Below are 24,535 nucleotides of genomic sequence, written 5' to 3'. Positions count from 1 at the left end.
TGCCGCCACTGGCACTGTCACCACACCAAGGAAGTGCCAGGCATGGGGGATAAGCACTGGCCCTCTGGGGGCTGGCTTGTGCCCACAGGCCAGGCCTGTCAGTGAGTGAGGCTAGCCAAAGTCAGGCCTCGACCCGGGCTACAAGGATGCCCGTAATCTCTCCCGGTCACAGCAAATGTTTCCTCAGCCTCCCATGGCCAACGCTTTCTTCACCAGAGAAGGGTTTTGGAAACAGGGAGGAAGGCAGGCCTGATTTGCAGGCTTCAGCAGTTGCTACCGTATTTCATTTCAGTGGGACCCATGGTTCAGTGTCCTAGGATTCCAGACGAAGCTTAAAGAACAAAAACGGTGAAAGCAGAGCCAAGACAGGAAAAGCATTAGCCCTCCCTCTCACATCCAGAGAAGGGTCCCAACGCCAGGAAACAGCTCAGGAAGCAGCTGACGGGCACGGGGAAGGCAGTCTTGTCTGCTGCTACCTGGAGGTTCAAAGGATGGAGGCAGACGGAGGAGGGAAAGGAGTATAATTCTGAACCATTGTAACAGCTGAAAAAATGAACATCACAACTAAAATATAATGTTCTGTCATGAAGGAGCTTCTACCTACTGAAATGATGCGGAAGGTTCGTCACCAAACACTGAATATCAGTTAACATGAAACTCACCGAGCTTTTTAATTTCGTGTGTTCGCTCATCTCTTTTCAGTGGAATGTAATTCATCTTCCGGCCACTTTCCCCGTAGCCCAGAAGAAACCCCCGTGACCTGCGGGGACTCTTGGCTCCAGACAGGCGTGGCGCCTTCCACGCAACCGACAGCCGGTCATCTGAGGATCGGACGCGGACACGCAAAGGCTTGTTTGGCACTTCCTTTTCTTAAAGAGGACATGACACAGAAACTATTAAACAGTATAACCTTAGCGTTTACCATCGAGCATATAAAATCTGGCCAAAGTCTGAGTCGCGACAATTAGCAGCTGCGCTCAAAACATCCATTTTGGTAACCAATTCTAGTAAGCACGTTTTCCCCCCAAGGGTATCGACACTCAGTGCTCATGCTCCCCCCACATTTCAGACCAAGAGGTCTCAAGAACTAAAAATGGAAACACACCCTGTTTGATATTGCCAGCCAGAAATCTTGAATGCTTTACAGTATTCTTTTTCATTGATTTCCTTTTGCCCCTGTAAGTCCAAAACTATACATTCTCTGGTGAGAACTAAAGGTCAGCATGAAAATATAGCAGACACACTTATGTGCTATTTATAAGTGTCCTCCAGAAAGCTTTCGCACTGTAAGGCTGAAAAGACCGGCTTTCCTGGTCTTTTTGGTGAATCACTAAGAGCTATTAATAAATAGTAACCGATTTCTGGTTTTGATCCTAATTTTTCTTACATGTCTAAGTCTTGCCCCTCCAGACGAACCCTGGTCCTGCCCCACCATTGCCGATATCCTCAGTCGCTGTTGTTTCCCTTCTTGTTAAATCGATTTCAGGAAATCCTCTTGCTAAACGGATCGATCTCAAGAAATGCTCTCATTGTTAGCTTTCTCAAAGCCATGCATTCTGGTGGCCAATACTTAGTGTTTAAAGTTTTGCTTTTCCATCACTTAAGAGCTGATAAGTTTGGGAACAAGGGCTGCCAGGCATGTGAAGACTACATTATCCATTTCTGACAGTGGACCACATCCTGGCTCTGATTGGGGGATCCCGTTAGGCTAGTAAGCATCTCTCCAGGTATGTAAGCCAGTTCCTTCCCAGGCACTCTTCCTCCACTATATATATATTAACCCCAGCATCAATTCTGACTAATTTTATTAGATGAGAAAATTCCCAGCTAGCCTAAGACAGAAAAATAAAATCTAATGTCACGAGTTAGTGGGAGTTTCAATGACACAATAAGTAGTCATTGGAGATGGTTATTCTGAAAAGCCAGACACTTGGTTCCAGTGTTGTGAATCTAACCAAAAGGAATATCCATTTACACATTAGCTAGAGTTACCTACCAGTCACTTGGGCATCCCTCCTAAAGCTACTAAAAGACTACCTGGTAATGGTTCAGCAAATATTTTTCCCACTAGACAAAGTAGTGCTTAGTAAGACTTATTGTTTTGAATCCAATAGTGTAGCCAATGGACTAACTATATACAACTTCTCCTTGCACCTGGGGTGGTGAGTGTAACCACTTTAATTGAGGTTACACTGAACAGATCTCAGTTGTATTCCAAGTTACAAGGCGAGCGCCCTATTTCAAAGTCTGGCCTCTATAAAAATTAAGGACCACCAAGTGATTGCAGAAATGACAAATATACTCATTTACATAGTTCAAGAGAAAACAATCTGCCAAGTGTTCAGTATTAATAGTCCAACTCATTAATGGCACAGCATTCATTAAACATATGAGTTCCTATGTTAATCCTATGAGTTGATAACTCCCATGAGTGTTCCGGTATTAACCCTATGAGCTGGTTATTCTTATGAGTTTCCATTGGGGATCTCTTGCTTCATAACAAAGTGACATCCAATGTTTCTAGAAATATCCAGGCAGACAAATCTTGTGAAGTGTTTGATTTATCCATGGGTGACTACATCACAGAAGAAAAAAGACATGAATGTCTTTCCTTCATCAGTGTCTATCACTGATGAATAGACCTTGCGTGGGGCTAGGATAAGAATATATATATTTTTTAATACTGGGGAAAACATCTTGTATAAAGTGCTTACAAAAAGCAAAATCTGGACAAGGAGCAGCAGTCTCATTTACCAACAATGAAGCTTTGGTTTGATTTTTAAGATTAGCAGAGTTTTGTTCATCAGATCAAAATACATAAACAAACTTAATTTTTCAGGAATAGTGTTCATGTCATTTTCAAAGTTAAGAAATAGACTTTACATGATCCATGAGCATGGGAATAGCAGTTGAGAGAGAAAATTTTAAAGGGAGCGAAAAACTTTGTTTCACTCTCTTTACATCTCCTAAATAATTTTTCCCTCTGTGTGCCTCAATACAAACTATCAGCACAAAAGAAAATTCAGTTTTAACAGAAGACCCTCTCGTGAGTGATGTCACATACTACCTGTAGCTCTGAGGGTGAACGTGAGGTTGAGGTTTGGTTTTATGGGGTGCCCAGTCTATAAAGTGAAAATGATCTCTACCAACAGCATATGACGTTTACTTTACTTTTATGAAAAGCTCATACCTCTGCCCTCCAAAGCTCTTGCTCTAAAGCCCTTGGTGGCCCCCAACCATGTTCCCCTCCATTGCAGAAAGCAACCCACAGCATGGGAGTTTGGGGATAATCTCTAGCAAAATGGGCATATCTACTGAAAACACACACACACACACACACACACACACACACACACACACACACACGGGTCTTACAGGAATCAGCTAAAAAATAAATTATTGAACAGAAACGGCATTCTCTGCCCTGTGTGTCTATTTCAATCCTGGGAGCCTTCCAGCCATCTGTCCTGCAGTGGAATGTGATCCTGGAAAGCTCACTGTCACCGCTAGGCCTTGGGAGTGTAGCAGGTCTCTGCTCCAACGTCCCCTAACACTCAACAGTAAAATACTGAAACAAAAAAAAAACAGTAATAAGGAAAAAGACCATTGGAATTTCCTAAAGTGACAGGGTCCCTGAGGAGGATGGAGGGGCGAGGTTCCAAGGACAAGGCTCGGTCCCAGACGGCACAAGTTTTGCTTGAGGTGTCCGGCCTGTAGCTCTGTCCTGACTCATGCCAGGCCCACTCAGCATCAGCCATGACACCCAGTGGCAGGGACAGTAGCTGCCCCCTGAGACTGCCCCAGCTTTCGCCCCAGGCTCTGGCCTGCTGTCTAACCACTCCACACCAGGGTTCAAGAAGGCCAGGCCTGCTAAGCGAGCTGCAGGAACAGGGCTGAAGCTACAACCTACCTCAGTGCCTGCTTTATATAGACCCTTATACTTTGCCACAAGCTCTCACGTGGCTAATTATAATTGTCCCGAAACAGCTTCCAGGTAAGTAGATGTCATAATCCCCATGAGAAAATTGAGGTTCAAAGAGGTGAAGTAACTGACCCAAGGCCGCACAGCTGCTTGGGACCTGAATTGAACCACTCTGATGCCAAGTTTCCTTCTCGTCTAACTAGGTCCCTTCCATTTATGCTCGCCCCTCACCCCACGTGCCCCTATGCACGTACCATCCCAACAACCCCCTAATTCTCCTGCTAGCAAATGTGAAACAAGGGTTCTGAGCTGGACAGGCTCCCTTCAGAGTGTGAGCATCATGCCTTGCACAGTAGGCATTAAGTGTGTGTGTGTGTGTGTGTGTGTGTGTGTGTGTGTGTGTGAATGGACCGGCCAGTATACTCAGCAGGTAGCCAATGAACAAGAGAAGGCCTCTGACCAAATACTGTCCCCAAACTGCATGGAAGTCATTGACTCTGAAAACCAGAATGAGGTGAGAATGCCATCCCTCTAAACACAGCCCTCTGTCTTTCAAATCTTTGGGTTCAAAAACACCAACCCCAATTTTTTTTAAGTATTTGAAAAATTTCCTTTTTTTTTTACCATTCTAGGTTAGACATACATCAAACATCTTTTATAGATCACGTGGTAACCCTTGTTTAAGCTGATGTGCACACTAAGAAAAACTGTCCACATGGTTCAAATTTACCTGCAGTGACATTTTTTAAGTATTTCTCTAAGCCATATGGGATAGCCTCACAGGAAGCCTTCTGAAAATTTTCTAATAAATCCTTGTAAGTCTTTTATCTTGAAAACAGGAAAAACAGGAAGTCAGAACTGCCGAGAGCAATCACGTTCACATCCGCCAGTAAACTTGCAATTCCCTTCATTGCATTTGGTACATCACCATGTAGATCCTAAGTTAGAACTGGCTGGTAACATTAATTACACAGCATCCGCTTGGCAAGTCAGCTGGCAGGGACAATTACCATCCAGGTTAGAGTAAACTTCCGAAAACCAGGCAGGCATCTCTCCTGATTTGTATCATTAGCTACACAAATTGGCAAATATTCTGAAATTATACAGGGTCAAAATCTGTTCTTCTCACAAAGAAAAAATAAATTCAGAATTCAACATGATTCTTTGCCCATTTATATCATTCAATGCTAGTTAAACATGGTGGCTTCTGAATTGGGCTTCCACAGGCTCTCAGGTCAGGTCTAAATCTATTAATCACTGGCTACGTGATTTTAAGATTCTCACTGGCCCTCAGTTTCCTCTTCTGTAAAGTAGTGTGAAGCATATTGGGTTTTGTAATACATCCCATGTAAATCATCCAGTATCGTACATGACATATATGAAGCACACATTAATTGCTAATTGTGTTTGTGGTCATGATAGAAATGAAATCCTTCGTCAGAGTCACGGAGTGGGTGGGCGGCCCCCTTCAGAATGTGAGCCAAGTCACATCACAGATTCTACAACAATGCCTTATACACAGGGGACACGAAAAACATGTGTTTCAAAGAACCAGACATGAGCACAAGAGACAGACTTCTTGTCAAAGACTCTTTACCTTGAAAACCTTCTCAAATGTGAGATTGTCTATATCCAGGTGACCTTTGGGCACCATACACTAAAAGCACTATTCAAGGTCTTCATCAACATCTAACAGTCATCAATCACTCTGCGCGAGTCCCAGCTTTTCGTCGGCAGGAAAGAGTACATGGCCACCTTTCTCGGGCTGGGTCTCAGCTATCAGGACATTCTCATGTTCCAGCAGAACAGGACAGTCAGTCAGTCTACAGCTTTGAAGAATAAGTGGCTTGTCCCACTGACCAACCCCCTGATACCCCATTGCACTGACCTCTAGGCTTTGCAAATATGGCCCTTTTCCTCACCCCCATGGCCTGAAAGGGCAGGCCTGCATGCTCCCTGGCCTTCCACTTGCCCGTCCTCTGGCCCCGGCAGCTTCCCCACCATCCCAAACATCAGACCTCAAGGTAACCAGGGACACTGGTCTGTAGGGCAGGAGGGGGTCCAGCGCTTGAGGCTAGAGCTGTGGTCCTCACACTGCACTATGCACCAGAATCACCTGGGGGGCTTGTGAAAACATCTCCCACCTCTACGGGGCCAGCCAGTAGAGAGTCCAGAGCTGATGTGCACTTTGGGTGAATAAGCACAGTAAGGAAGAGGAAAGAGGGGGCAGGAAAAGGGGAGGGAATATGCGTTGAAGAGGGGTGAAGGTGAACTGTCACAGCCAGAACAGAGATAGGCCATGTGCTTTGCTGTCCCCCGTCTGGGTCTGAATTGCCTGCCTCAGACCCAGGTCCAGGCTGGGTGGTGACTGGCATCTGCCAGTAGGTTAACAAGCGCCTCTGTCTGCCAAGGGCTCTTTCCTGGGCGAGTTCTGACACATAATCCTCCTCAAACACCTGTGAAGAATTCACAAAACTCTTCTTCCAATATTTGCAAGACTTACTCTAAAGTCTCTCTTGAATGCCGTATTTTCCTCTCTAATAAATGCCCCCGATACTTTTTACTACTCAGAATTTTTGTGTGATGTTTGGATAGGCCCAGCTATTTAACATTAGGGAGGAAAGGAATCTCTTTTCTTCATTTTGGAAGTGTCTGTCAGAGTGTCACTAACTTCCATAATTTATCGGATCTCTACCAGGCATAAGGCATTTGACAAACATCCTCACAGTAACCCAATAACACCCCACTTACCAACAAAGAAAGTGAGGCTCAGAAAGCTTTCTAGGATCATGAGGTGAAGTCCAAACTGTCACCAGGTGGGGCAGGCATAGGAAATCCCACTGGACATGAAGTATGGCAGGGACGGTATGGTCAGAAGCCAACCCCCAGGCTGGCATAAGGCTGCCAGCATTTGTGCCCCAAAATGTGGTTCTCAAAATCCAGTAGGACTGTCTCAGAAACAAAACAGATACTTCAAGCCATCCTGGGACCATTCGATTTCAACCACTTTGTTTTGTCTATTTCTTTCACAAAAGTACTGAATCACTTTATCACGTAACAGGGCTCCTCATACTCTTCACCGAAGTTTACCTCACAGTAAAGAAAATGAACTCAACCCCCGGAAGCCTGGAGCACAGCAATTTACTGACCATCTCAGTTTTATCTCAAAATTGCACTTGAATTTTGTAGACTACTCCATGACATTTTGGTGTTTAAAATAAACAATATTTTAGATGGCTGACCATTGAAAAAACACTGCCCCGTTGGATGTGGCTAGTGTACTTTATGCCTTCATGGACTCCCGGCAGTGCCATGTTCTCCCCAGTTCCGTGAACCCCGGTTTGAGGAGCCCCGAGAACTACTGGTATGTCAGCAGCTTCAGGATGTCATCCAAAATGTCAACAGCGGCTGACTTTGACTCCTGGCAGTGCTATGACTTTCAGTGAAAACTAACTTGATGCCTTCGATTGCACCCACAGGACGCCAGCCGTGAGTGACTGCAAAATGCCACATCCCCTGGAGGCGGCGGCCAACATACCATTAGTGATGCCGGAGACCTGTGCACGAGTTGGCAATGAAGCTCTGCCACCAGCGCAAGAATGAAGAGGTTTTCCAACTGCTTGCATGGACATGTCCCTCAGGTTTTACAGGTCCTAAGCCTTTTGTGGGGCGCCTCTCCCTACATTGAGCCGAGAGTCTTGCTTCACCCTGTGTAAGAGAGCTAAGGTCTCTGCGTCCTACTCATGGCAGTGGCTTATCTTTAAGCCCAGAAGAGCAATATCAGTGGCTGATGTCCTTAGCCACCTCAGCTGGGGATGGGGTGAGCCTCCTCTAGCCCAGCCCCCACTGACACAGCACGGAAGGATCAGGAAGTTTCTCCAGGTGCCAGCTCTGAAGGTGTTCTCCACTGGTGATGTAAAATATTGTCATTGCAGGCATCTTCTCAGGACCCATCTGCTGGTGTTGCAGTTTCCAGCTGCACCACCTGCGGACTTGGACTGTGAGGGCCACAGAAAGCAAAGGAAGCAACACTCCTTTTCTGATTTTCAGATGCAGACATCCATCGTTTCCTCACCCCACAGGGGAACATAGAGACAGCCTCAGAGATGAGGGAGCTATGAGGAAGGAGTGTAAACATTCTAAGGAAAATTAGGGCTCCATCCAAAGGTGTGTTTGGTTCGGTTTGGTGTGGTTGTTTTAGTCTACAGGCTGTTCTCTGGAAATGACTTTGTTTTGCTGAATGTCTATTGATTATTTCAATTCTTTACTGCTCTCTAACAGACTGTTTGCAAATGAAAGATCCAGTTACAATATATGAATAGCTTGATCACTTGAAAGAGAAAGTGCTTTCTTTCAGGACTAATATCTGCTTTTGCAGGGATCCTAGGTAAGAGGATGCCTCGACTTCTGTGACATCACAGCCCCAGGCCTGCCCTCTTTTCACTCAAGACATCAGAAGAAAAGCCCAAGGTGGCCATGCCATCAGAAAGCAGCATCCTGTGCCAAGAGGCTGATCTCTTCAGAAGTAGCAGGTTTATTAACGAGTGTGGGTTCTTCCAGAATGTGAAGGTAAAGTTGGCAAACATGTCATTCAAGGCCATGCAGTGGGGACAGTTCACCTCTCTGCCTTCCAGCCGCCCCTGCCCTTCCCACTGGGGACAGCCAACTACCCGTCAGCTTCTGAAATAAGCACCCACCCTGACATTGAGGAGAAGGCCTTGCTCCCAGCCACTTGTGTCCCAGAATTCGCCAAAGGGAAAATCAATGAGCAGGTATTTACATGCATCAATGCAGGGGAATTCCACAAAATATGGTCGTAAGTGCTGGAGCCCGGGAAGGCTGCTCACAGCGGTTGCCGCCTTCAATCAGCTGATGGTTCCCAAGTCCCTTCCACACATTTCTGTTTGGGCGGCAAGAACATTTGGCTAAATGAAGCTCCACATATAAGCCTCTATCGCCTAGAACGGGCTCTACATTGGTGAAGTCTAACTGTATGTACTACGAGTGGCAGCTTAAAACGGGCTCTGGGATAGAGATCTGCAGCCCTAGGATGAAGGTACCTGTTACCCAGCACGGCCTCCAAGGGAGGGAAGCAACCGCACAGCCAGCAGATCTGACCAGCCCTGAGGAATTCCTGTCTACAAACGCATTCAATGCCATTCCTCACCCAGGCCCCTCCAAATAACCAGAGGCAAGAATTGGGATCTCTGATTAATGACAGCACCACTACTGTGGCCAACAAACTGGCCTGCCCAGACAGGACCTCCCCCGAATCAGTAGCTGAACCAGACAGAGGTGAGCCCGACCTTCTGACAGACAGCTCTGCAGCACTGAGCGCCCAGCGCTTGTCAATACACATTTCTTCTACCATGGAACGACGCAGAAGCTGCCTCCAGATGCATTTCCGCTCAACAAACATTTATTGATCACTTGCTACGTGCTTGCCCCAGGCTCTGGAGAGACAAAGATGAGTAAATCTAAGTGGCCTGCCCGTGAGGAGCTCACCATCCAAGATCAGGAACCAGAAACTGAGCTTGGCCCTGCAAATCGCTCACTTCTTACCACTCGTAATTGCATGAGAAAGTTACTGAGAAAATCATGCCACAGACGTTCTTAATTCCCCCTTGGCCAAAGACTTTAATTAAACTCATATGTGAAAAGAGGACAGTCTTTGATTCATCATTAATTTTAAAATTCTGAATTGGGGTAGATTTTAAGCACGAGTCTGGCACACACCAGCCTCGTGATCTGGCTCCAGGATTAGCTGACGATGTCCTGAAACAGCATTATGACAACTGCATACGGTCCTACTAAGAGCTAAGATTTCCCAGATGGAGAGTTTGGCGAAAGGGCCATGTCCCTAACCCCCAATGCCTGTCTCTGTGCAAAACAAATCAGCCCAGATCCAGTGGCAGAAAAAGCTAGAACAACTTCAGAAAAAAAATCTGCAGGAAAGGTGAAATATAGAATTCCAATATGTGAATAGACCTGTGACATCTCTTCCCCGGGAACAAAACAAAGGAGGCATTTTACATTTAAATACAAAGAAAACTTTCTAACTAAACAACACGAGATGAGCTGCCCAAAAAGAGGAAGCTGAAATTTTTGCTGTGACGTTGCCTTTTCATATACTCCTGTCATTTTCTGAGTCCTAGGAATTTTCATACTTGGACAAGTGACCAGTCTGAGAATCACTCAAATCCTCCTTCTCCTCACGTGGCTTCACCCCTGCAGCCCCCCTGTGGTCTCAGCCTGGTGCTGTCATCTCATCAGGCCTCCTAGGCTCCCCGACCTTGTCTGTTGTATACCACAGTGTTTTTCAAAGAATTTACGACTGTGTTATGGGCTGAATTTTGTCCCCCCAAAATTCATATGTTGAAGTTCTAACCCCCAGTTAGCTCAGAATGCTACTATATTTGGAGATGGGTCTTTTAAGAGGTGATTAAGTTACATGAGGCAATTAAGGTGGGACCTAATCCAATCCAACTGGTGTCCTTAGGAGGAGAGGAAACTTGGACACACAGGGATACCAAGGATGTGAGCTCACAGAGGAAAGGCCATGTGAGGACACAGAAAGAAGGTATGTATCTGCAAGGCAAAGAGAGAGACCCCAGGAGAAATCAAACCTGCTGACACCTTGATCTGGAACTTCCAAGATCCAAAACTAAATCGATTGTTATTTATTGAAATTGCTATTATTTAAGTCACCCAGTCCATGGTGTTTTGTTACAGCAGCCCTAGCAAACTAATGCAGATGATATGCATTACTTTTTGCTTACATGTTATTGCCTTTCTTTCCCATTAGAATGTAGTCTTCATTAAGGCAAGCCTTGTGCATCTTATTCATCATTGTATCTCTGGCACCTAGACCTGTGTCTGGAAAACCACAGGCACTGAACTAATTAACTAAATAAATTGAAGAAACTCCTGTCTTCAAGTAAAGACAATGAGGTCAAGATAGGTCTCAGCCAGCAAAAGGAGGCCTTCTGAGTTTGAACTGAAACCACTATTTCAGAATAGATTTTCCTCTGGTTTCAAATAAGACACTGGAAGAACACAAGATGCTAACAGTCAAAGCAACTAAAGCAAACCCTCGGGGTCTTACACCAGGCACTGATGCCAACGTCTGCATTTTGAGGACAAATCCCTTCCTGTGAAAGAAGACGCATGGAATTAAGAATCCTTTTGTTTGACAGGATCATTATATATTAACCATTCCTCAGAACAATAGCAAAGGGTATTTTCCAAGCCTCGTAAAAGACAGAGAGGCATGCTGGTCACTAAGTGATCATTTCTCGTGTCATTCTTATTATCTTTATTAACAATGAAATGTAATTTTTTTTCTGGAGCACTGTAACCAACTCTACGCATTCTGGATATTCTTTTTTTTTTTTTAAGTTCTACTTTACATCATATGCTACAAATGGTTTCAGCTAGCAATATCTTCCAGTGTCCTTCTTATAATAATGTCTGACAAATGCAGTATCATGTATTATGGCAGAGTGTTCTTTGGTAACCAGGGTGTGCAAAGCCTTCTGCAGAGAAAGGTTAAATTATCTTTAAAGCCAATAATGAGTTGGAGCATGATTGTGTCTGATCCCCAATCCCCCGACTTTCTGCAACACGTGCTTACTTCAGAAAGGCTTCTCTGTCTAACACACACACACACACACACACGCACACACACACTCACACACACACACCCACACACGCACATTTCTACTAAAGAAGGCATAGAAATTAATTACTTAAGAAATTGACTCCTTCCAAAACTACTGTCATTCAGAAAACTTTATCAGGAAGATTACAAAAATGAAATGGTCATTTAAATTACAAAAGGCAAAGTTCAAATGCAAGGCACAGCACATCTGTGAGTAGCAGGTTTACGCATCCCTGTGAATGCTTACATTGTGTCTTCAAGGGCAGATGACCTCTGAAATAAACATCTGTCCTATTTTGCACATTGACTGAGTGTACTACCTTCTTGACTATCTTACCACCAGTGTCTCCCGGGATTTGCTCCCTGGCCTTCTGCTCATCTCCTAATTCTTGCCCTCCCTACTTCAACTCTCATTTTACAGCATGACTCCTAAATCCATGTCTACCTCTGATTTCTCTCCACCAACTTTTATTCCCTAATCTCCAATCACCTAGAGACATCTCCATGACAACACCCCATGGTTACCTCAAGTCCAACATATGTGAACAAAAATGTATCACCTTTCCTCCAAAGCCAGTTTCCTTTTCTGGTTGTTTTGTTCTTCCATTCCTTTCATATAAAAGGGACTTTGAAAGCTGCCTACACCCATCAAATCTGATCTGAGAAGCAGATTAGAGTCATTGCTTTCAACATACTCACCTTCCTTTCAACAATAACACAAGACTGACGAATCTGAAAACATGGTTCATGAAAATAAAACACAGCCCCGGCACTATTGCCTTGCAATAGAACCCAACCACACTCTGAAATAGCTGCAACATTTTGCATTAATGTTTTCACCATTAGTTAAATATATTCAAGAAACACACAAGAAATGTCAACACTTCTCTCAACAAGTAAAACAATATGACCAGACAACATCAACACCCAAATGATAAAACATACATATATACAAATATGGAGCAGAGATGGAAGGCAGGTAATCTAACATATCACCAAATAATCCATGGTGTTAAGGAAAGAAAGGCTTGATGCAGCATATTAGCCAACAAAAGCCACTGTTTGGTGGGTCCCATTCATTTAAGTCATCTACAGGTAAAAGAGCTGCAAATTTCCTCATCAGCCAGCACTGCCATCTCGACTACCATATTTGCCTGTTAATAGAACAACAGAATCCCCACACGTGGACGCAAACACTTCCCCACATCAGGACATAAAAGAACAGTGAGAAATGAATGACACTGGCTGCAGTCTGGTCCATCAGGTGCAGGGCAGATTGACCAAAACTGTGTGGCATGTGTGTTAGTTTAGCGATGGGAACTAAACAAAGGTTTGTGAGCACATGTGTGTGACAGAAGCACAACCCTCTTGAGAGATGGTGCTTCAGTGAAGACATGAACCGAATGAGCACATAGTACCTGTGACGGTTTCATTAAATGGTCCTGGACCCTTAATGGGAAAACCATCAATCTGGATCCATTCACCTCCTAAATTAGGAAAATGCAACCTGATAGTTAGAAACGAGGACGATAGGGTTTTCCACATTTCAGTGCATCCCTAACGTATATTTAAGGGGTCTTTTCAACAAACTTCAAAGGGACCTGCTCGGGACATGTTAGTGACTCAGCACCTGAGCTTTATGACAACACATCTTCTTGTCTTTTGTACATGGCTTACTCTTGTGAGCCCTCAAACATTTAGGACAAAACACTAACAACCTATATTACAATACTTTTAAAAAGGGGAAAAATCTCTCCTAGTTTTCAGTCTTTCAGCTTGTTATACAAGGCTAAAACTTTTTTGTTCAGGAACTCTTTTAATCATTCTAAACATGTATTGACCTGAAGAAGCAAAGAGGGATGTTTCTCCCAATCGAAGTGAAAAAATACGGCCTCCGATTCTAGGTAGAACTTACCAGGCAGGCTCTCAGCTCTGTAAACGGGACGGCTCACTCCACCATGGTTTTCTGCCGTAACCAGCACAAAGTACACTACCCCCGGCTCTGAAACATATGGTTTATATCAAGCCACTGTTTCGAATCTCCAAGAATGACAGTTTGATTCACTAACTGTCTTCCTTGTACCACTTACAACCAAATATAAAAAATCTGAATTAAATGACAAGTCTAACTATAGCATCCTCTCTTTAAAATAAAAATACTAACATTCCCGTCATGCAACTGAAATACACCTGACCCAAAAACACAACATTTATTTAGTACAAAATACATGGCATGTGAAATAAACCTGGGTGCATGAATAGTCAACAAAAGCGCTATTAAGCTTTTTAATGTGAAATCAATGTAGGAACCGGGAATGTGCTATCTACCAAATATGTGTTTCAATCTACAGTGTCAGAAACTACAAATAATATTTTCCCATGGAAGCTCCAAAGGGAAATCTCCAAAAAAATAAGAAGAAAAATGTAACTCATAAAAGTTAGTTTGTGGGAAATCTTCAATGCAATAAAGATTCATGAAATTTTCTCCTTTTCACAATAAAATGTTCACCTTACTATGTCTGCATGTTGTCTTTGACTATTTCAACAAAAATCTAGAAAAATATTTCCTGAAACCTTGGAAATGTTCATCTTGAATAATTGGGCTTCACTTTCTGACCTGCATCTAAGGGTCAAGGTCAAATAGCAATGGTCTCTTTGGCTGACTGAGCTCCTGAAGTTGTTGGGATGCGAAAGGAAACCAAGATGCCAGGTTAGAACATGAGTGTACCCTGAACTTGACGCTTCAAAAAGCAAAACTCTAGTGGTGCTGGCTTTCCTCAAAATGAATTATGATCTGGAGAAAGATAAGTGAAGGTGCCAATTCCTTGAAGAGATGAAAGTTTGCAGGCATTTGAGGAGATGAAGGGTTGGAGAGGTTAGAGCTAGTTCTGTCAAAGGCAATAACGGTAATTACATTTCTCAAAGTGAGGAGCGTTCCTTTAACAAGTTCAGTTCTCTAGCCAGAGGCCCAGGACACAGCAGCAATGCCAATACCATCTGGAACACCTGTTGTGCTCAAGACTGGTATGACTTCTGTGTGACTAGGGCAGGGCGTGGTGGCATTTAGGGTTTGGCATGACCTGCAGGACTAACTGGGAAACGCTCCATGTTCAGACAGAACGTAAAATCATGCTTTGCCAGGCACTTTCTCTCTTTGTTCTGAACTATAAAGAAATATAATCCACATGTCTCTGATTCGTGTTCAGTTAACTCATCAGAGTTGTTTGGGAGACACTGCTTCTCAGTGGGTTCTAAGTCTCTCTTTTTGCATGTTTTTCTTCTCTGCAGCAATCATAACAAGCCAAGGTTTGAGCAAGCACATGTGCCCCATGGTTTGGTCCAATAGAACCTCTATTGAACCTCACAGTTGGACTCTGTGGGGCCGTAGGGGTGTGGAAGAGATTCAGAGAAATGTATGTTTAGCTGGAACCACGAGGAAGGGAATCTGGCCCCCTTTGTCTCCTTTCTGGCCCCCTTTATCTCCCTTCTGGCCCCCTTTATCTTCCTTCTATGTACTTTTCCCCCCAGAAAGACTAATATTACAATGCAGGAGATGTATGGTTGACTATGGTCAGGAAACAGGGAGCATGAATTAATTTTGATCCACTAGAGTCAGGCAGCAAAAATGTTAACATGGCACGGGGACACCTAGTTTCCACAGATACTGATGTCTGTCACTTCATTATGATTCAACTTAAGGTTGGACCGTGAGATGACTGTAGAGTAAGCAGAGTCTCAGGCTCCTGGGATCAACAGAACAGAAGACAGAGCATCCACAGGAGGCAGCGCAAAGCCTAAGTTCAAAACCATCTACCTACACTTATAAAACAATACATTTAGGCAAAATTGAAAATAGTCCAAACTCCCAAAATCAAATTTCATGGGGAGAAATATTACATCTTTGAACCAGATGTGGCTAAGCGTGACATATCACACACACTTTTACAGGGATGTATAACTTGAGTAATCCCTTATGCTAAAATGGTTTATACATGTGATCTCAAGATTAGGCTACAAAGTTGTCCAGTAGTCAAGTTCCGATAAAAAAAGATCAACATGTTTTCCCAAAGCAGATTCAGAAATTAAGTATTGTTTCCGACATCAATTTGGAGAGAGAGCTAGGAATCCTGGAGCTCAAACACAGGACGGGGAAGCAACCGACTCATGACCTTTGCTTCCCGTTCCCAAAGAACCACGGGAACCTGCCACACTTTGTCTCACAAGTAGTCATCCTAAGAATGGAACTGAGAATGGAGGTGCTGTTAGTTCTGACTGGGAACAAGACCAGAGTGTCACTTACCCACATCCTCAATGAGGAAGGAGTGTGTCTCCTCATTCACCTTGATGTGTTTAAGATTTTTCAGTGACTTCCCATAGGCAATGTTGTAATGCTCCACGGGTCTACTGGTAGCATCTTTGGGTGGGTCCCACGTGACTTTCAGGCCCATTTTAGTGGACAGCAGTTTCACATGCCTTGGCTTCAATGGGTGGTCAGCTATGCAAACAGCGCAACTATCAACTTATGGGAATGGCAGATGGGGAAAACGAATTCTTTTTTTCCAATGTTCTCTGATATTGTTAGCAAAAAAGCAAGTGACTTTTAATTTGTCTGATCCTAAAGACTTTAAGCACAGTCATGTTTGGACATCGTTCCAGTATGACAGCAAAACAAACATGCCAAACCCACAAGCTTGTATGTATTTTGGATAACTGTGGGTGGTAAATTTGAACCCAAAGTGAAACAAATCAAAATAAACTCTAGGCATTCTCTGGCTTGACTCTGTTGTCTTGCTGGTACAAGAATAATGAATTTGTAATTTGACATATTCTCCAGAGGCATTCATATATTAAATAAGTTCTTAGGATTTCACATGGTCCAATCTTTAAATCACCTCTGAGAAGAATAACATAAATCTCTCATAATCAGGAAGAACATCCACTGCATCCAAAAGGAGATTAATGGAAGCATTCATCGCCACAAAGACAACAAAACAGGTTCATCAATGCCTTAAAAAGTAGTTAAACTTTGGGTTTTTTTCTGCATTCAGCTAATTTAAATGTTGCCCTATTTTGTTGCAGAAGAAGAAAAACAAGTTATTAAGAAGCACAATTACATTTTTATCTTCCGTTATGAGGTTCCAAAAAAGTATTCTTGATTTTCAAAAATAAAATGAAACATAACATTTTGTCAGGCAAAATCTCTCAGCTCATTATGTAACTGAAACTGCAATGGAACATAAATATATGCTCAATAGTCATGCAACAGTCATATTTTGGGCAAATTTGGATGTGAAACTGATTACGCAAAGCATTCTCAGGGGGAGAAAGTTACCTAAAAACAAAACAAAACAGAAACCTTTAAACTTAGCAATATTAAGAAAAATCAATTTGGACTCTCATGGAAGAAGGAAGGGAAGTGAGTTTCATGATGACACATAGATTGGTTAGTATGTGATTTTAATACTGAACGAAAATTCTGAACAGAGTAAGTACAGCTGATTCTAACACACATCACTTATTCTTCCCAAAATTGTTCCACTTCTAGAGTAAAACAATTAGAAAAGGCAAGAACTCCTATGATTTTGCTAGAGAAATTCAAGGAATGAAAAAAAGAAAAGAGTATGAAAATGATGACTTGAAAGCACTAGGGAAAGAATGACCATGTTGGAGACAAACGCATGATGTCAGGCTATGGGCATGGATTAAAACCCACAAAGCGTTCCCTCCCCAATTTCAGAGGTGAGGTTCCTATAAACTGCGATGGGAGAGATCACAGACAAGGAAACCTAAAGCCAGCTGGGAAATTTTGAATTAAAGACTATAAAGACAGCACACTAGTGCATCTCTGGGCCTGTAAAATCAGCAATCACGACTACTCTTCAACAGCTCTCATTTACCCTTCCTTGCCTATGAGAAACTTCAGGATTTTCTTTGCTGGAGGACTGGGGTCCCTTTTCCTCAGTTCCCTTTATTTCTCCAAGGTTTCACAACCAAACCCTCTCCTCCTTCTCTTCCAGCAGTTGACTAACTTTCCCTAGTTACAATCCCTATTTCCTGAAACAGCAGAAAATCATTCCAGGAATCCAATATTTCACACCAACCCAAAGGTGTGTGGAAACAAAGCAAGGTCTTGGAAACTGCAAAGGGGGAGCTCCTGACTGGGCGATTCTCCCAGGAAAGAAAGCGAGTGCATGAATGCGTGACTAATGGTTTTCTCTACTGTTCAATTCCAAGTCTTCTGAATAAAAGTTTGATCCTGGACAGTGTGCAGTGTGAGACGTGTGGAACCCCGACAACCTCACGTTTTCTACTGGGCACTAGTGACTCAATCAGTACAGAACTGCCTGAGCCTGACAACGATTTCCTTTCCTTACTGACATCTGAAAAGGAGGTCAATTTACAAATATACTCGGTATTCTTCCCTTGCGATGCCTCGCATCTATCCTTGGAACAGCAGAGAATAGTTTCTAACTCACATGAGGATCCATACTCAAATGGTTGCACCAGCCCAGTGTAAGGAGAGACACTCAAAACCTTCCAGGAGCTCCAGTAAGATAAACAAAGGAAAGAAGTGCAAGGGGCAAATACCTCCGGGTTGCCAAAACCCAGTGATTCATCTCATTTTGCTTACCCAGTCAGATGTCCATGTGTGTCCACGCGTGGGTTAGTTTGTTTTCCTCCTGCCAGTGATCAAGTACCATCACGCAATGTCTCAACTCAATACTCGCCTGTGCCAGCACTTGTATGTTAAACAAAGTAAGCCAGATGGTGTAAAACTACTCTAAGTGTATACAAATGGGCGAATGAAATGGACAGGAAGAGGGGGCCTAGTGAGTGTCTACCATCTGCCACCCACTGCTCCACGCAGTTAAACTCACATCACAGGAGGAGCTTAGAACACACACCACTCGGAGGTATTGTTGGCTCCACCCATGTCACAGGTGAGGAAAGCAGGGCCTGGTTAGGAGAACTGCCCGGAGCCACACAGCTGCGCCAGGCTGGAGCCAAAGGCCAATGCTGCTCTGTCCAACTCTAAAGCCCAGTCTTCCGACAGCTCACAACCCCTCAAATCTGCCCCTGCTCATAAAGGACCATTGTCATGCAGGGTCTCAGCTCCTGCTCCCCGCACAAGAACACAGGATATGGTGAGGCCAAAAAGGAACACCCGCGGAGCCACGGATAAGGGAGTCATACCACTACATTCTTGCTGGCGACTGGGTTGGAGCCACAGGAAGCAGGAGCCACACGACGCGCAATCTGCCGACCGCTTCTCTGCCAATCAACCAACCAACCAACTCCACTAGCGTAGCCACGTAGCCACGGCAGTTATATCAGTGGCTAATGGCTAACGGGTAACAGCTGATGGCTACCTAGCCCCAGCGGATGGCCATCTGATTACAGCAGATGGCCATCTACTACCCGAGCCAGCACCTTTCCACGTGAGGCCGAGAGCCTGGAAACTGCTTTCTGGGACTCTGTCCGCACAACCAATGACCACATCCACTGAAAGTGATTAATCCAGGAAGCCACTACGATCCTAAAAGAAACTGTGATACCTCCCTAGTTGTGTTAACCATCTCTGCTACCACTTACCTCCCGTTCCCACGTCATTTCCCTCGGGAGGCGGTGGGGGGAGGGGAGGCGCACTCCTGCCTCCACCCACAGTCACCTCCCCTGCGCTGGATGACTTCAAGTGAGGACCGGGAACGGAACCAGTGAGTGATGTGCTCTCTCCGCGGGTATCTACATTCTTAGGACGAAACCTCAGACCAGAGGAATGACTGTCTAATGGTGACATTTTAGGCCTTACAGAGTTACGTAGGGAAGGTCGTTTTTGAACACAAAGGCCTTTAGGGGACCCTGAAACCATAGCTTCAAGGCAACCTTAGGGTCAATCTCCTTGCAAGATCAGCTCTGAATTCCAGGTTCTCCAAAGGCCTTAGGCCAATATACGCTTACCCTCTCTTCCACCTTACACACCAACACATATAAATTGGGCCAAACAAAACATTACAACGACTTGAGTAGAAGATATTTCTATTCTCTAGATTCCCACCGAATTTGATATTTAACATTGATGACATGGTTGATGCTTCCTAGGGAATGACCCGAGCCTTGCTCAGAAAGAATTGGATAAAAAGAGCACTTTTTTTGCTGGATAAAAGGCACTTTGTCTCTTGTTCCAGCCCCGCCAGGCCCCCCAGTCAGTGCCTGAGCTCTGAGGAAACTCATCAAACCAGCATCCATCTAAGGAACAACCGTTCCAGGCAGGCACAGATCAATGTGTATGAACTCGGATTACAAAAGCTTATTCTTGGGGCTAGAAACATGGCGATATGTTCTATGCCTAATCATTGTCATGTAGGTCTCATGACTTCATTCCTTAGATACGAGGGAAAGGAATAAGGACTATAAAGTTGGTTCCAAGGTCTGCAGGCTGCATTCTGCATTCTGTTACAGGATCTGCATTCTGGTAGCATAAAGATGAAACATGACAAAGTGGTTCCTTATTTACTTGTAAGTGTTCTTAGAAACTTCGAATAGACCATCCTCTCTGCTAGACAAAGGAAGCCCATGACCTTCTTGTAATACTGTCAGCATTCTCATCTAATGAAGGTGATATTAGGTATATTCTTTACAGTCTATATCCCATGAACTGCCTCTCTAAAGAAAGAAAGGGCAAACCTAAAGTCAATACAACAGGAAGTGTATGACCTAATAGGGGCACTATTGGGAGATACCTCACAGAGCTTGCATGACAGGTAAGGGCCGTGATAAGCTGGTTTTTTGTCTCCACAGGATGCAAAATGAGGAAATGAGCTTAAGCTGTAGCCTAAGGGATTTTAGGTGAAGTAAAAAGAATTTCCTGTCTGTGTCCTTCCCCTTCTCTCCCATTCAAGGCTGCCTTTGAATGGAGACAGATGCTGAGGTGCCCCAGACCGAAGAAGGAAGCCACAGAAAATCTGCTACGACTCAAGCAATTTCATACCACGACAAAGTCATTTCCATACTTCATACCAGTGAACTTTATCCAGGCTCAAGAATATTTTGCCAGGTACCCAATAGCAAAATAATATTTTGGTGATGTTTTAAATACCGGCAACTGCCAGGCTAGACAACTCCACACCATGGCTCCCACAAGACCTCTACTGGTCTGCTGCAGAATGGGACACAAGGGCACAGTCGGCACCCAGAGTTCTTAGCTGGCCCTCGCTCCAAACTCCACATCTTACCCAAACAGGTCAGTTTGGTTCAAGGGTCAAAGTATGGGTCTGTGTCTACTCAAGGATGGAAACCAAGATTCCAATGACTCTACAATGTCTGTCCTCGGAGGGTTCTCACCTTCTGAAGAGTGGCCTCCAGGGCTGACAAACACCCTCAGAAGCCTGAGTACAGAGCTAGGTCCCCAGGGCCAGCAGGCCTGACCAACATCTTCACGGTGCATTCATCACAGTTGATGGGGTAACTAAACCTCACCTGCCCGTTCCTCTTCTTCCCACTCTGGCATCTCTCTTGGCACCAGGTACAACCACTCACCCAGTGCTCACCTAAAACACTGAGGGATTCAAGAAAAAAAAATGTTTGAAGGGTTTAGACTAATGAGGTTAACCAAGGGTCTGCGACCCAAACAACGTCAACGACCAGGAAGATCAAGCAGATGAGTGAAGACATGTTAAGAAGTGTACACTCCATCGATAGGCAACATTTAGTTTTTCGGCGTCGGTTGTTCGATATTCTAGGGGTTGTTCTAAGAAGCTAGAAATCCTGATTTTTGCATGAAATATCCCAATTTTATACTAGTTAGTGATTAATTTAATTTTTAAAAACACTATGTGAAACACACACACACACACACACACACACACACACCAGCTGGCCAGACTCAGTCCATTGGTCTAACTTCACTTCAGGGAGAACCCTGCAGTTGCTCGTCTGGACAACTTCCCAATGTCCTATTTTAATTCTGAGACTCCTCCGGGAGTCTGGGTCTGTGAAGAAGGTCTACAGCTCAAGATGAATGCTAGAGTCTAAAGAACTGGAACTAGAGCTACCCCAGCCTCTGAAGGCTTTAGGTACAGCTCTGTTCAAAGACTCATATTCCAGCTCCAGACCTCTCCCAAGCCACCAAGGGACCCAAAGGCTGCAAACTCTGCAAGGTACCGTCCAATGTTGCGAGGAAGTAGGGAAGATGGCTTTGGGGAGGGGAGTGTGGGATGCTACAAGGTTCAACTACTAGCAAAACCAACAACTTCTACGTGGCCAACTCTGCTCTAACCATTCTAGACCAAGAGTCCCTATTGCTTGTTCGACATTTCCATGTGAGTTCCAAAGCAAACAGGCACAAAATGAAACTCAGTATCTTACTGCTCACTACCTTGGTTCAGCCATCATCACCCAGCCTTAAGGGTACAGGCATATCCACAATGGACAAAAAATAAATATGTTCCTAGAAAGGGAACTCCGTCAAGGGCTATTTCTCAGAATAAAGAGACGGGAAAGTTCAGAACCAGTTAATAAAATGAATCAATGGGAAAAAGTAATCCAAAAATGACACAACTCATGGAGAAATCACGCTTAGAAGACTGTGATTCAAAATAGTAACTGAATCTTTCTGGATCCAAAGCGTTGGTTTTGGTTGTCTGTTTCTTTGTTTTGTTTTACTTTTTAAAAATGGCATATAGTTACTTCATTACTGGTAGGCGAAAAGAGAAAGGATGATAGACAAATGGTAGATGTGAGAGAGAAGTAGTGAGAGCACCAGCAACCCACGGAGAAGCAAGGAAACAACTCCCTCCTCCTTGGCATGCTTTCTCTGTATCTGCTCCATCATAACTTTCAAAGTTGACTGATTTTAGCCAAATATGGTACACCACGGAAAGAGCTGGCACCCAGTCGGAATTCAAAAAAAAATTAGATGAATGAATAAATACTTTGTTTGATTTATGGTCCACCTACCATCTAGAAACAAAACAGCAGCTAATAAACATGATTCAACCTTTTAATTTCTGTGATCGCACTGAACAGAGCAGAGCTACCATTCACATAATCATTGCAGACCCTGAAGCCGAAACCTGCAGCTGAGGTAAGAAAACCCACTAAAAATGTCGAGTAGGTAGAATCAGGTATTTTCTGAGGCCATAACTGATGTAATAGTTGCAAGAAAAACAAATGTTACTTGTTCTTTGATTTTTCTCCTGCATACTTTCTGAAGAAAATGATTCAAGTAATTAAATATCAGTTTGATTGGACTTGAAAATCAAATCTGGAAAAGAGATTTGGATCTAAAAACTCATGGTCACACTTACTACACAAGTCATAGATTTTTAGGATCCGTGTGTTATACCCTAAATAGCAAAGGGGATCTATTTGGGCAAGCAGTACAAAGGGCCTGTATGTTTTCACTGCGGTGATACATAACAAATCGCATGTCAGTTTTATTTCACCTGACTGAATGTACGAAGCAGTTTTCCTGAGTTTGAAGCTTGGTGCCAGGTGTGTTCATTATGAACATCTGCACTCACCACCGATGTGAGAAAAGAGTCAGAAATCAAACTATCCGGTGTGTTATTCGTAAGGTTGCATTGGAGAAGGTCGGGCTAAGCTGCAACCACCATCCTGCGTCCTGTCCCTGCTCCACTTTCCAATTCCGAACCCTCCCCTGGACACAAAAGGGAGAGCTAAGTCTGCAGAGCACACCACCCCCGGACCACTGCCTCGCAGGCACAGGCGAGGTGAGAGCAACAGTGCCCCGCCACGTGGAGACGAGAGTGGAGCCAAACGCAGCCTTCCTGCAGGGTGACAGACCTGAAGAGAAGACTCACAGGCCTGTGGCTTCTAATCTGCTAACACCACCAGGCAGAGGAAGGAGACCAAAGGTCACTGGGTTCTTAGCACTCACCCCTCAGATCATGGAGGGGAGGGAGTAAGAGATGAGGACAGAGGCCAGAAGAGAAACGTGAGGAGAAGAAACCGAAAGTCCCCTGACTTCCCCAACAGGCTGTTCCCTCACCCCACTGGGCGTGACCATCAACCTGAAGTCAAGCTGCAGCTGCCCTTCAGGGCCCCTGCTGCACCGGCAGGAGCCTCCCCAGTACAAACCACTGTCCCACCATATTTCCTCCTGGAGTTATACGTTAGGATCCCCCTATCCACTCCTAGTTTCCAAAAGGCACTGAAATGAGAAAGGCTCATTCTTTAGCCCAACTCCAAAGTCAGGTTGACCTCTGGGCTGAACAGCTACTCCCGGCCTGTCCTATTCCAATCCCAAATTTTGCCCAGCTCATGCTGGTCAAAACAGCCCGCCGGTATTTCTGCAATGAGATGAAATGACAGCATAAAAATATCCTAGTACTACAATATCAGCCATATAAAAATGTCCCAACTTCAGTATAAGTTCCTCCCATTACAAAATTCTCAGGGAAAGTGTCAAGTCTGAGAGTAAATAAAGCCTTCTTCGTCTTCTGGCTTCATTTCCATCAAAAGAAATTAAACTCCACATTCCTTTCCTCTCTTCCTTATTCTGTTTGACCCCAGCCTCAGGAGAATCACTGAAATGCCCAGATGGGGTCAGGGTTCCCTCAGCAAGTGTGGTCTCTGCCATCTGCCACTGGAACTGGCGTAGATTCTTCAGGATTCCCTGAAGTAAAAATAATTGACCCCGAAGTCTCCCACTTGCCTAAATTCTTTAAGTCCCAAGACGCTAACATCTCTGAGGCAGCGAATCCCAAGTGTGCTGTGTAAAGAATGCATACTATGTTTGTCTACTCAGCGAAGCCTCCCACAAGTCTCCTGGTAACAGACCTCTGATCACGTGACCCCAGCTGGCCCAGGACACGTCACTGGAATTGTTCTAACTGGACCTGGACCCTGGGCATTGCTTTGCTTTCTGACCATGAGGCTGTGAAGAAAAAAATCCTAGAATTGTTGGTGACCAGCTCTCGCTGCCACATGGA

General features: G+C 44.3%; 1 protein-coding gene across 1 annotated transcript in view; it reads right to left on the bottom strand.

Moving 5' to 3' along the window:
- FNDC1 (fibronectin type III domain containing 1) overlaps positions 1-24,535 on the bottom strand; it is a 93,995-nt gene that overhangs the window by 50,732 nt on the left and 18,728 nt on the right. Inside the window, exons 2-5 of the mRNA XM_033103069.1 lie at positions 15,883-16,077; positions 13,498-13,584; positions 13,001-13,069; positions 663-869 (exon numbers count right to left, since the gene is read on the bottom strand). Coding sequence (XP_032958960.1) covers positions 663-869; positions 13,001-13,069; positions 13,498-13,584; positions 15,883-16,077 — 558 coding nt within the window. The remainder of the gene's footprint in view (positions 1-662; positions 870-13,000; positions 13,070-13,497; positions 13,585-15,882; positions 16,078-24,535) is intronic.

Source organism: Rhinolophus ferrumequinum, chromosome 3 (genome assembly GCF_004115265.2).
Source record: "Rhinolophus ferrumequinum isolate MPI-CBG mRhiFer1 chromosome 3, mRhiFer1_v1.p, whole genome shotgun sequence".
NCBI classification, from domain to species: Eukaryota; Metazoa; Chordata; class Mammalia; order Chiroptera; family Rhinolophidae; genus Rhinolophus; species Rhinolophus ferrumequinum.
Note: the sequence above shows the minus strand (reverse complement) of the source record. Positions and strands in the feature narration are given on the sequence as shown.